Below are 13,151 nucleotides of genomic sequence, written 5' to 3'. Positions count from 1 at the left end.
CCTCGGGGGAATCCCCGCTGCCATCTTAAGTGTCGTTCCAATAGTCTGGAAACTGAAGTGAACTTCGTGAGATAGACCCTCGGAGGGCTGAGTGATCAAGTCAACATGGATGGTCACTCCGAGGTGGATATCACCCACAGTGCATTGCAGTTCGTCTTCTTCTTCTTCTCAATTTATTTTCCGGTAGACTGTATGCTTTTAGGGACATCGCGGCCACCCGCAGGACAAATATATATATTGTGGCGTGTAGAGACGGGAGTCGGAGGCGGAGTGTCAAAAGACGGAGCTAACTGCTTTAATGACATTAATACACTTGTCGAGTAACAACAACGGAGCAGACAGTAAACTCTTGATAGTCTCAAAACGCCAACAAGACAAAACAGGAAATTCCCCCAGTCATAACAGTTCCCCCGGAACCCCGGAACTTCAGTTCCATAGGTGAATTATGTAAGATCACTACACAAGCCCCCCCAGAATTCACCCATAGTCAAAGTCCCCGTGCCGGAAAGGCACGATGGCCCGGCCGCGACTAGAACGAGTGGCAGGGGCCGAAGAGGGGAGGGGCGTGGTGGGTGCGGCAGGACCAAGCCCAGGACTGGGCGGCAACGGCACCGACAAGGCGGCAGGGAGCCCAGCGGGGCGTGGCAACGGGGGGCGTCCACGGCGCGGAGCCTGAGCCAACTCCAACGGTCTGGAAATGTCCACGTGGGCAGGCTTGATCCTGTCGACAGAGACAGTCTCGGGCCTACCACCGACGTCCACGACCAGGCTCTTATCCCCGTGTTGCAAGACCCTAAACGGCCCGTCATAGGGGGGGCGCAACGGTCCACGGTGGGCGTCGTGGCGGATGAACACAAACTCCGCCGTGTGCAGATTGGGTGGCACCAGGGAAACGGGGGTGCAGTGATGCGAAGTGGGGACGGGTGCGAACTGCTTGGCGACCTCCAGCAGAGAGGACCGCTGCCTGGCCGCCGACCAGGGTGTTGTGGCGTTCGGAATGAAATCCCCTGGAACTCGCAGCACCTGACCGTAGACTAACTCGGCAGACGAGGACTGCAGGTCCTCCTTAGGCGCCGTCCGGAGCCCCAGCATCACCCAGGGAAGTTTGTCCAACCAGTTGCCGTCCGTCAAACTGGCACGCAAGGCCGCCTTCATGGAGCGATGGAACCGCTCGCACAAACCATTAGCCTGAGGATGGTATGCGGTAGTGCGATGCAGTTTAACCCCCAGATCCTTGGCAACCACATTCCAGATCTCCGAGGTAAACTGTGCACCCCGGTCGGAGGAGAGGTCCGAAGGTGTCCCAAAGCGCGCGACCCACGTGCCGATAAACGCACGGGCCACATCGGAAGACGATGTCGAGGTGAGTGGCACAGCTTCAGGCCAACGCGTCGTCCTGTCCACCATCGTGAGGAGGTGGGTGAAACCATGCGAAGGGGGGAGTGGCCCCACCAGGTCGATGTTGACATGGTCGAACCTCCTACCAGGGACGACGAATGGCTCCAACGGGGCCTTGGTGTGGCGGTGCACTTTTGCACGCTGACAGGACACACACGAGTCGACCCAGGCCCGTACGTCCTTCTTCAGTCCTTTCCAGACAAACTTCTGAGAGACCAGCCTCACGGACGCCCTCCTACCGGGATGGGACAGGCCGTGTATTGCCTCGAAAACAGCCCGCTGCCAGCCGGCAGGGACCAGTGGCCTGGGCTGGCCGGTGGAGAGGTCACACCATAACCTGACCCCTGAGTCGCCGATCGCCACTTTTTCCAGGCGCAGCCCGGTGTCCGAGTCTTTGAGGGACTGAAAACCGAGGTCCGTGGCCTGTTCCGCACTCATACGCGAGTAGTCGAGATCCAGCTGCACCGCGCCGACGATCACTCTGGAGAGGCAATCCGCGACCACGTTGGATTTGCCAGCGATGTGCCTGATGTCCGTGGTATACTCAGAGATGAATGACAGCTGGCGCTGTTGGCGGGCGGACCACGGCTCGGCTACCTTGGACATGGAGAACGTGAGGGGTTTGTGGTCCACAAAAACCGTAAACTGACGGCCCTCCAGGGCGAAGCGGAAATGACGGATTGCCAGCCAGACGCCGAGCAGCTCCCTGTCGAAAGTACTGTATTTGCGCTCCCGGGGTACCAGCTGGCGGCTGAAAAAGGCGAGCGGTTGCCAGGCGCCACCGTCCCACTGCTCTAACACCGCGCCAACCGCGTAGTCGGACGCGTCGGTTGTGAGGGCCACCTGAGCTCCGGGCAACGGGTGGACCAACAACGCGGCCCGGCTCAATGCAGTCTTAGTGTCCTCGAACGCTCTGTCCCTCTCTGCAGTCCAGTCGACGTCTTGGCCGGGCGCCTTGTCCTTGAGGGCCTCATACAGCAGGCGCATAGTGTGGGCCGCCCGGTGTATGAATCGGTGATAGAAGGTGACCATCCCCAGGAACTCCCGGAGCCCCCGGGCCGAACGTGGGCGGGGAAAGTTGGAAACAGCCTCCACCTTCGACGGAAGGGGGACGGCACCATCCCTGTTGATGAGGTGCCCGAGGAACTGGATGGACGGCACCCCAAAAACACACTTCGCCGGGTTAATGATCAAGCCGTGGCGGTCGAGCCTTGTGAAGAGGGCCCGGAGGTGTGTGAGGTGCTCCTCCTCCGAGGAACTGGCGACCAGGACATCGTCCAAGTAGACGAAGATGAAAGGCATGTCCCTCAGCGCCGAGTCCATCAGCCGCTGGAAGGACTGGGCCGCGTTTTTCAGGCCGAATGGCATCCTGAGGAACTCAAACAACCCAAACGGAGTGACCACAGCTGTCTTCGGGACATCCGCAGGGTGCACCGGAACCTGGTGGTAGCCCCGCACAAGGTCGACTTTGGAAAACAGGAGCTTCCCCGCCAGATGCACGGAGAAGTCCTGAATATGGGGCACTGGATAGCGGTCGGGCGTGGTGGCGTCATTCAGGCGGCGGTAGTCTCCACATGGGCGCCAGCCGCCATCCTGCTTCGGAACCATGTGGAGTGGCGAGGACCACGGACTGTCGGAACGGCGAATGATGCCCAGGCGCTCCATGTTGGCGAATTCAGCCTTAGCAACCGCCAGTCTCTCCGGAGCGAGCCGTCGGGCCCTGGCATGGACAGGGGGCCCTTTCGTCTCAATATGGTGCTCCACACCGTGTTTCGTCGACGTGGACGAGAAGGTTGGTTGCAGCAGGCTAGAGAACTCTCTGAGCAGCCGCTGGTACTTGTCACCCTCAGAGAGCGAGCTAGAAAGGCCGTCGTATGTCCCCTCATCGCAGACACATGCGAACGAGGAGAAGGTCAATGCGTCCACCAGGCGCTCGTTCTTGACATCAACCAGCAGCCCGTGTGCGCACAGAAAATCTGCGCCGAGGAGGGGGAAGGAGACGTCGGCTGTAACAAAATCCCATGTGAACCGTTGACCTCCAAAACATAAATCCACAGACTTCGTGCCATACGTTCGGATCGGGGTGTCGTTGGCAGATGTCAAGGGAGGGCCGTGCAACCCGCCGGCGGCGTCGTCCACCGTAGCCGGCACCACGCTCCTCTGTGCACCGGTGTCGCAAAGGAATTTACGCCTGGAGAGGGTGTCCACGATGAACAGCAGCCGGCCCTTTGTGCCTGCGCTCACGGCCACTACTGAGCGCAGGCCTTGGCGTTTCCCGCCGCGTTGAAAGTGCACGGAGAGCGGCACTTTTTTGCCTTGGCCCCGAAACGTGCATGGAAATAGCACAAGCCCGCAGCGGTAAGGCTGTCGGTGGACGCGTGTCCTCCGCCAAGGGGAGCGCTGCTGCCCGCACGAGTGTAACTGCGTGTCGGGGCCAGCACATCCGGGGCGAAACGCTGGGTGGCCAGAAAGAACCTGTCTGCCTCCTCTGCCAGAGCCCGTGGCTCCGTGATGGATGTATTCGCGAGCGCTGTCTGGACGTGTGGTGGCATGTGTCGCAGGAAGAGTTCGATGAAAAGGAAATTTGGTACCTCCGTGCCCAGCAGGTTTAACATCATTTCCATATGTTCGGAGGGTTTGCTGTCCCCCAGGCCTTGAATGGCAAGAAGACGCCGGGCTCTTTCCGATCTTGACAGTTCAAAGATTTTGAGGAGGTAAGCCTTGAGCCCTGCATATTTATTTTGGGCAGGAGGAGATGTAATAAAGCTTACTGCCCTGGCTGCAGTGGAGCTCTCCAGTGCTGAGACGACGTGGTAATAGCGTGTGGCATCATCCGTAATCCCACGGAGGGTGAACTGAGCCTCTGCCTGTGCGAACCACGTTGCCGCGGACGTCTCCCAGAACTTCGGCAGTTTGAGAACGATGGAAAGCGCCATGCTGTTGCGATCGATATTCAAATCAGTCTCGGAATCTTCAGCGGGACTGACGTCAGGGTCACCAATGTGGCGTGTAGAGACGGGAGTCGGAGGCGGAGTGTCAAAAGACGGAGCTAACTGCTTTAATGACATTAATACACTTGTCGAGTAACAACAACGGAGCAGACAGTAAACTCTTGATAGTCTCAAAACGCCAACAAGACAAAACAGGAAATTCCCCCAGTCATAACAGTTCCCCCGGAACCCCGGAACTTCAGTTCCATAGGTGAATTATGTAAGATCACTACAATATATAAATATATTCCAAAACGCAATTAGGCTATCCTATTTCCATACGAACAATCCAGTGAATGTATTGCAGTTTACACATTGCTGCTATAACACCGATGGCTGCCAATTAGAGGACTATTTAAAACAAATGTTTTTGGTTGAAAGTATAAATAAGAAAATATGTCGGAGCAAACTATTTACATGTGTAAGTAACAATATCTTGATAATCTGAGTTACCGTGTCGAAATTCAATGTTTGTTATGCTATGGAAATGGCTTTCTGCAACATAGGCTACCTTAGCAGAATGTTATAATTCTGTTTTATTTGCATTCAGATTTACCTATGTGACTGACGGTCCATTGCGACTACAAGGGCAAGTGGGCAAGTGGGTTCCATTTAAATCCTCCGCTCCTCCCCCGCCCAGTCTCCCTCCGCTCTCCAAGTTCCCTCCGTGCAACGTATGCTGTTACGTCATGCCAAGGGCTGAGGGGAGGTGAACGAGGGGAAGTGCAACTACTATTGGAATGCAGGGACGGTGTCTGGTGCAATTATCTGGCATTTTACCCCGTTAAAACCGGAAAAGCTTCTTTCGCACCGGGCGCTACGAGGTATTGTGGATCTATCGATGCTATGCGCGTACGTGACACTCACCGCCAATACTGTGGCACCGGTAGGTCCTGTCACCTGGCAACAGAAGCCCCGTATTGTCTCATAGCCTATGCCTATATTAGCCTGAGTCTGATATTTATCTATATTTGTTTATGGGTTTGATGGGATTGATTGATAGCTTCATTAATTGCTCCGTTAATAGTTTTGATGCCTATAGGCTACTTTTACATTTATTGACTGAAATGACATCAACTAAAAAAACTAAATAATTCATTGGTCCAGCTCTCATGGTGCATCCGGAGACTGTTCAAATCAAATTCCATGTGATTTTTCAGTCAATTATCCGTTGGCCTGGGCTACTTGTTGTGTTTTAATTTAAACCATTCAACTATCAAAATGTTCAGCTCTTTCAGGGCAGTATTGGATTTTCTTTTCAAATCCTCATAATCTTCCACCAATTTGAAATTACACTTCTTCGGCATGAGGACCAAAGGACGAGAAACCGGCAACGCAAATCTTCATCATGAGCCCTCCATCTACAACTTTTGATTCTGCCATTCACGGAACCGTCAGATTCAGCTCGACAAAAACCTCAACTGTGCACTGTAAGTTATGTTTGGTTTCTCGTTCATTTACTTCCAATTATTCAGCATAATGATTTAAATATTAACAAGCAATGTGTGGTTCATATTTATTGTGGTATGGCAGCTTAGTTATCTTGTAAAACTCACTAGCTATTAAGTCACAGTAGCTAGACTATTGTTAGCTAGTAATCCCATATTATAAAACATACAATTTAATAAACCATAATTAGTCAACACTAGTCATTTTATATTTACCTGTTAACTGACAATTTGAATGCTGATCAATTAACCCTTCAATTAATTCTGTTAATTATTGGTACGAATGCAGTTTGAATGTTGTTTGTGGATTTCTGTTTTTTATGTACCTTAAAGGGGCACTGTGTAACATTTTAAGTAATTCATTAGCTAAAATCAATATCCTCATTCATAAATATGTCCTCATTGCTGTAAAATCTCCTCTGCCAATAATCTGAATTATCCTCCTGAGCAGAGAATTACAAATATTAATATTACATTTTCTACATGTTGGTTGGAATGTCATCAGGTGCATTGTTTAAAATGTAGAATTGTTCTTGTCCTTGAAGGCCACTGTAGCTCCTGTTATTATTCAAAAGGGGTGGGGTTACCCAGGGAGCGTTGCATTCTAGAACTTTCTTGATGATGTCATATTACACACTTCACCTTTTAAGGAAAAGCTCATTTTAATCTTGTTGAAAATGACAGTAAACTATTCTATTCTATTCTATTCTATTCTATTCTATTCTATTCTATTCTATTCTATTCTATTCTAGTCCAAACAAATACGTAGGAGGGGACCGTGGATCAGAGGAGCCTTGGCCAATGTCGCAGTGAGCCAGTTGCTTCTTCAGACTGAGGTAGGGGCTGTTTACATTGCACATATGGAGGTACTGTTGTCTTGTGTCTTCATGAGCTTCAACTTTAAAGCGCTCCAGTAATCCTTAATGCAAGCTCGCTAAAAATAACAATCTAAAACACAGAGTGCACTGAGACTGTACAAACTTCACACTAATATAATTATTTTTCTTTTATAATTGTTTTAATTTTTTTAGAAAGTTTTTGCTTTTCATGGCAGTTGAATATACATTACAAAACTCATAAATTATTTAAGAGAGTGAGAGTCAAAGTTACCCTATACAGTTAATTAACACTGAGATGTCACTTTCACTAGCTGATGGTGGACGGCTTATAATAATAATAATAATAATAATAATAATAATAATAATAATAATAATAATAATAATAATAATGGATTGGATTTATATATCGCTTTTCAAGGCACCCAAAGTGCTTTACATGGTTCCAGGTTCCACTCGTTCACACACAGTCATACCGGTGGTGGTAAACTACCATAGTAGCCACAGCTGCCCTGGGGCAGACTGACAGAAGCGAGGCTGCCATTCAGCGGCATCGGCCCCTCCGACGCCGTTATAAAACGTCTTATAAAATTCCTTATTTATTTTTCACATTCAGCATCATACAGTTAAAAAAAAAATCCAATGTTATTTCCATGCATGCAAAAAGTTTGTCTCTTCTTTGGTAATTTTACTTTTTACAAGCAGCTGGGTACCTGAAATTCTGTATCCTATATTAGTTTGTTAAATAATAGCCTAATTAATCATATTCCTGATCATTATTATCATTTTGTGCAAATGGACAACCACTACCTCATGTGCTGAGTAACTATTTGGTTTGATGCTGCTGTGGAGTTGATTCTCTGTGGCGGGTGTTGCAGGGCAGTCAGGTTAGCAGAATGAAGGGAAGGGGAGAGAAATCATGGAAACGGCAAAAATGGCGCCTTGTTTTAGTCATTGCATATTGATGAGTGTGTGTAAGGTTGTTACCTGTGTGCTTGTGTCAGTATAGAGACACTAAGAGGACGGTGGAGATGCAGTACAGACAGAAAACCACTAGGTGGCAGAGCTGTGTTGAGAATAAACATTCAGCACAGGAGAGAGAAAGCAGAAAGGAAGACATTAATAGGAGAAAAGCAGGAAAGTGATCCTAATGCTCCAAAAATACAATTATGTTCAGAAGCAAGATATTAAATCTAATAGAACTGTTTTAATGCCGAGGATAAAGTTAAGATTTTGCTGCATCGGGATCAATTCAAAATTTGCCTTTGTCATCTGAGCAAAAAATAACCAAAAATGACAGTTGAGTTGACAGAGAAAGAAATCGCTCTTCACTTGAATGCCACTCTCTGTATCATTAGGTAGCTGGTGCATTCGTCCCTTTGTGAGTTGTGTGTTGTATATTTCAGCCTGTGTGTTGAATCTCCTGTGTCACGTGAACATGCTTTGCAACAAGGCTGTGGCGTAGGTCGGTCTGGCCTGATCTGCTATATAGATATATTCAGATGCTTTAAATAAATCTCACCACTGAAGGCTAATTGTCGCACAGATAAACTTGAATATGTATTTTTCACACACGATGAGCTAACCCTAACCCTTTTTATGAACTTGCCCTTTTAAATGTAGCTGTGTTTCTGAGTGTTGAGAAATAAAGAGCACAATATGATTTAAGTGCTGTGACGTTTAAAATGCTTCTAGACTAAAATTGAATACACTACAAACTAGACAATCTTAATAGTTCACAGACAAAAGATCATTGAAACCCTGACGCGCTGTAGTGAAGCTGTTTCTAGCCTCTGAACGATGTGCGTGCTGTCGGCTGCAGTTGCGGTCACATTTGTTTGTTCTTTGCAAACACCAGAGCATGTCAAATGTTCCATTGACAGCTTTGTGAAACCTACAGAACCACACGGTACAAACAACAGTTTAGACCAAATTTTATTGACCATGCAAAGAAACTAGTTCACTGCTTCAGCAAAGAGCCAAACACATGAATAAAATATAAACAAGATTAACCACAAAACTGGAAGATATTAGACTGCATGAAATATTCTTATTGTATAACACTCTGAGCTTCATTTCTTGTATGAAAGGTTCTATACTCAAAGTTTACTATTATCTATTATTATTACAGCAAAAAACTTAACAAAATTACTAAATAAAATAAATGCATGAATATGCTAGGGGCCCGGGGGACCAGTTACAGTCCAGCTGCACATCAGTCGGTGGACCAGCCTGAGGGTGTGAGGATGTGAGGGTTTACCTCAGTGAAGAGTAGACGACTTCTGACTCTGGTGGCAACTCTGCGCACAAAAACAGATCAAACAATTTGAGAATCTGTTGCAGAACAAGGGACTTGTTAACTGGACTGAATTTCAATACTTTCAATCCAGTTTACCTCCATTTTTGCTGAAAAGCTAATTGTTGTAAACTCAAGTTTACCTCATACTTTTGTCCAATTTCAGCTCGTTCATTGGTCTTAAACTGATTTTAATAATACTGGAAGAATAGGGCTGTTCTAATATGTTGATATAAAAGTGGATGTAAACAGTCCTTTGTAAACAAGGGTCTGACTACTGTACTACTACAGATGTACATTTATTACATCTGCATTCTCGTAGAAAACTGTTGAGTGAGAAATATCCAAAGCTTACAATTGGTCATTAAGTCTCATATCTTCTTAGTTTACCACATCATTGTAAAGTTAAAGTCAGTACTGTATGCCTTCTTGAGTGTTACCACTGGGGGTAGCCTAGTACTGTACGACATTTAATCTATTTGTCAGTAATATAAAGATAATTACTATTAATAATGCTCTATACATGATTTAATAGAATTATTCTGGACTCTTTAAATGGCCGAAGTTGTTCTTCATTGCACCCCTGCTGTGAATGATACACCACCAAATGAAAAGGGAAACTTGATGCCCACAAAACTGCTCACTTCTATTAAAAACTTTCGACACATTTCACCACTTGGCACGAGACCAGACACAAACACAAGGTGTGAAACCTCACAAGTGTCAGAACACTTCAGAGGAAACAGCAGGAGGAAGCTCTATTTGATTTTGATTTTGAAATTGTGCATATGTCACTTATAGTAAAATCAAACAGAAAACCTGTTTTAAATTTTTAGTTTTACCTAAATCTAGAGCTATATGGTCACCAGTAGACATCACGGTACGGTAATTGTTATTTCAACAAACTGTTGGAGCTGATGTAATGCCAACACACCCTTTTTAAATAGGACATTTCAAGGTCTTAGATTGATGGTTCTCAAAAAGATATACGAACAATCACACACAGGCAAAACCTGTAAACAATCATCTTTACCTCTGCTGCTTCTGACTGGCTGCTGTGGGTGACGTGCTGTTTTCACATCCATGTATGTAACTCCCTCACCTCCATTTTCTCCTTCTGCAGCTGAAATTAAGCAAAATGATCAAGAATATTTTTATCATTTATAACTTTTATAACAAGACTAGAATATACAGTAAATTGAAATTGACCAGTGTAAGCCATGGGAACCCTAACAGATATTTGACTCACGAGCAGTTTGTAAAATGGACTCTGCCATTATTTGTAAAAACTTGTAAACAAATATAAATATACAATTGTCTTATGTGAACTACAGCTCGTGTTCGTATATCAAAATTTAATGCAACATTTTTTTTTCGTCTGATTCTGAATCTCACCTTTAGGTCTCCTTTGCAGGCATCGCCTCACCACTAACACCAGTAGAACCAGTAGAACCAGAGCACAGAGAGGTGGAACAGTAGACCACAACATATGGTTGGTATGATTTGTAGTGGTTGGTGAGGGAGAGGGAGAGGAGGAATCTGTTGTAGTGGTGGGTTTCTCTGAAATTCATAATATACATTAATAAAACATTGATTTACTTACTCGCTTTAGGTTGAGGTGAAAAGATCACATTTCAAGTAGGGTTGCCGAAAATTCCCGGAATTGACCCTTTTCAATTCCCGGGAAAAAAGAGCCTCCTCCTGGGAGATCCCGAGAATTCCCATTAAACCGGAAGTGCCTTTTTAATACTTTATTTTGTACCCACGTACTCGGCCGAGTGGTTTATTGGGCACGTTATAGCCTCATAAGCCCAGGGCAGACTGGATGCTAGCTCTAGAATGAACTAAGGGCATTAAAAGTTAAGTCATCTAAAGGCGTTTTCAGACGGGAGGAGACTGTCTGTGCACTCGACCGGTGGAGATAGGAGGCTCCGCGAGGAAACGCTGTGCGGTAACCATGGAAACAACTTTAGTTTACAACCCTGTGTCGCTGCTGTTAAATATCTGCTCATATTGTTAACATTTGTTTAGTTAATAAGTGGATTAGTTATTCAGTTTGGTTTGGTTTAAATGTCTACTTTGTGGATTAGGTCTAGGTTTCACTTTAGTGTTTGGTGGAAGGAACGGGGCGAACAGCGATGCTCCAGCTGTTTCATCTCATTAGATTCATGTCGCTACAAGAGAAAGCAGCAAAAGAAACAGGCTGCTTTATGTTCATCATACAATCTTGACTTGAATACAGAAGAATGGTGAATATCAACATCTCATTGAGGAGAGAAAAGTAAAACACTGTTCAGCTGTGCCAGGCTGCCAGCGCGTGTGTGTGTGTGTGTGTGTGTGTGAGAGAGAGAGAGGAGCACAGACGTGACAGTTTAGCTGTGCGGCCGCTTGTCGCTCCGTCTGTAGAACCGCGGACTCTCTCTCTCTCCACTCGCATGTCAATAGCTGCGTTACAGACGTAACAACAGTTTAGAGCGGCCGCTTGTCGCCACGTCTGTAGAACGGTAGTGCGTCTCTCTCCACTCGCATGTCATTGAAAATGTATTACCAGACATGTCAAAAGCCTCCCTTATGAAAAGGCCATGATGGCGAGAGTATATTTTATTAGTAAAGGCCACTATTAATGAATTAAAAGAATAAAAAAAATAAAAAAACGGGAGGACGGGTCCCGTGGCCAATTTCCGGTACTCCCGGACTGACTCATTTCGCGGGAATCCCGAAATCCCGGGACCCGTCCGGCAACCCTAATTTCAAGTGTTAATATAGAAAAGAAAACAAGGGCTTTCTGAAATCATCTTTGTACTCCTCACCTCTGACAGAGATCCAGCTTTCTGGAGACTCTCCATGACCGCTGATGTTACACTTGTAGAGGCCTTCATCAGACCTGGAAACATGGTGGAGGGTCATGTGGCCTGCAGGCTCAGTCCTGATGAGGGAGCCATCTTTATAGAAAGCAGCTGGGAGGCTGGAGGGAGGGGTCTTTGTTTCACAGAGCAGAGTGACATCCCCTCCCTCCATCACAGGGAGGACAGGACTCTGTAGGATCACTGGTCCATCTGAACACACAGACACACTCCAGCATTTCATCCATTTACTCTCAGCTTCATCAATACTTGGCTGTGGTGAAATGTGTAGAGCAGTCGACCCTCAACTACAGGGTCGCTGGTTCGACCCCCCGTCTCCCCACCACATGTCTAAGTGTCCCTGGGCAAAGAGACAGTGAACCTAAAATTGCTCCTGATAGTTAGCCTGCTATCGGTGTGTGAATGGTAACGTGAGAATGGTAACAGGTCTCAATGGGATTTAACTATATAAATAAAGTTTAAAAAGAAATCTGATCTTACCAGTGACAATGATGTTGACGGTGTTACTAGTCGCTCCTTCTCTGGACTCACACCAGTAAACTCCACTGTCCCATGTGGTCATGTAGCTGATGTTACAGGAAGAACCATTTGATCTTCCCCACCCTGATCCACACTCGGTCCCTGTCCCTGTGCTTGTGTTCCTCCTCAGCGTCCATCCAACAGAGTTTTCACCCTCACAGCTCAGAGAGACAGATTCTCCTTTAAACATCTGAGAACTGCTGGGACTCACAGTCAGACGAGCTGCAGAAAATCGTACATACTTTCATCTTATTGACCAGATGCGTTTCATAACAAAAGCTTGACATCAATGTTTAACAAACCTCCTGTGTATCTGAAAAAATTATGATACCAAAGATAATTTCCGTCTGATTATCATTATATTGCTGCTCTTTAAGAACTGTATAAGAACTGTTTCTGTCTTTGATTGTTTTTTTTGTTTTTCAAAAAGCCTCCCATGGACAGGTGTTAAAACTTGCATTTATGCTAATACACTTAAAACCAGTGGCGGAATGAGACTGTTTGATGGTGTTTTGTTCCCCCAACTGAGCCTTAAAGGCAGCGCTGCCTGGAAGGCCCTATCCCCTAACCTTAGCAAGCGCTGCCTTGAAGGTCCCATTCGGGGCACTTGTTACATCTCCATGTAGCACTTCAAAAAAATTGAACACCAAAATGAGTTGTTCACATCATTGTGCACGTTCACATTTTAGCCAAAGAAAGGAGGATGCCTTGCTGCTTTCATCTTTACTAACATTTAAGTAAAAATTAGACTGGAGAAAATTCAATGTGCCGCTACTGTCTTTGGCCTCTGACAGCCTCAT

At 46.4% G+C, this 13,151-nt stretch overlaps 1 protein-coding gene across 1 annotated transcript; it reads right to left on the bottom strand.

Moving 5' to 3' along the window:
• Nucleotides 1–8,928: 8,928 nt before the first annotated feature.
• LOC307255516 (high affinity immunoglobulin epsilon receptor subunit alpha-like) lies at nucleotides 8,929–13,151 on the bottom strand (the record flags this gene model as incomplete). Its single annotated transcript, XM_080034199.1, has 5 exons — nucleotides 8,929–8,972; nucleotides 10,364–10,528; nucleotides 11,779–12,024; nucleotides 12,313–12,573; nucleotides 13,127–13,151. The coding sequence occupies 5 exons, from the start codon at nucleotides 13,149–13,151 to the stop codon at nucleotides 8,929–8,931; spliced, it is 741 nt and encodes a 246-aa protein (XP_079890325.1).

This window comes from Ammodytes marinus, assembly GCF_949987685.1.
Source record: "Ammodytes marinus genome assembly, chromosome: 9".
NCBI lineage: Eukaryota > Metazoa > Chordata > Actinopteri > Uranoscopiformes > Ammodytidae > Ammodytes > Ammodytes marinus.
Note: the sequence above shows the minus strand (reverse complement) of the source record. Positions and strands in the feature narration are given on the sequence as shown.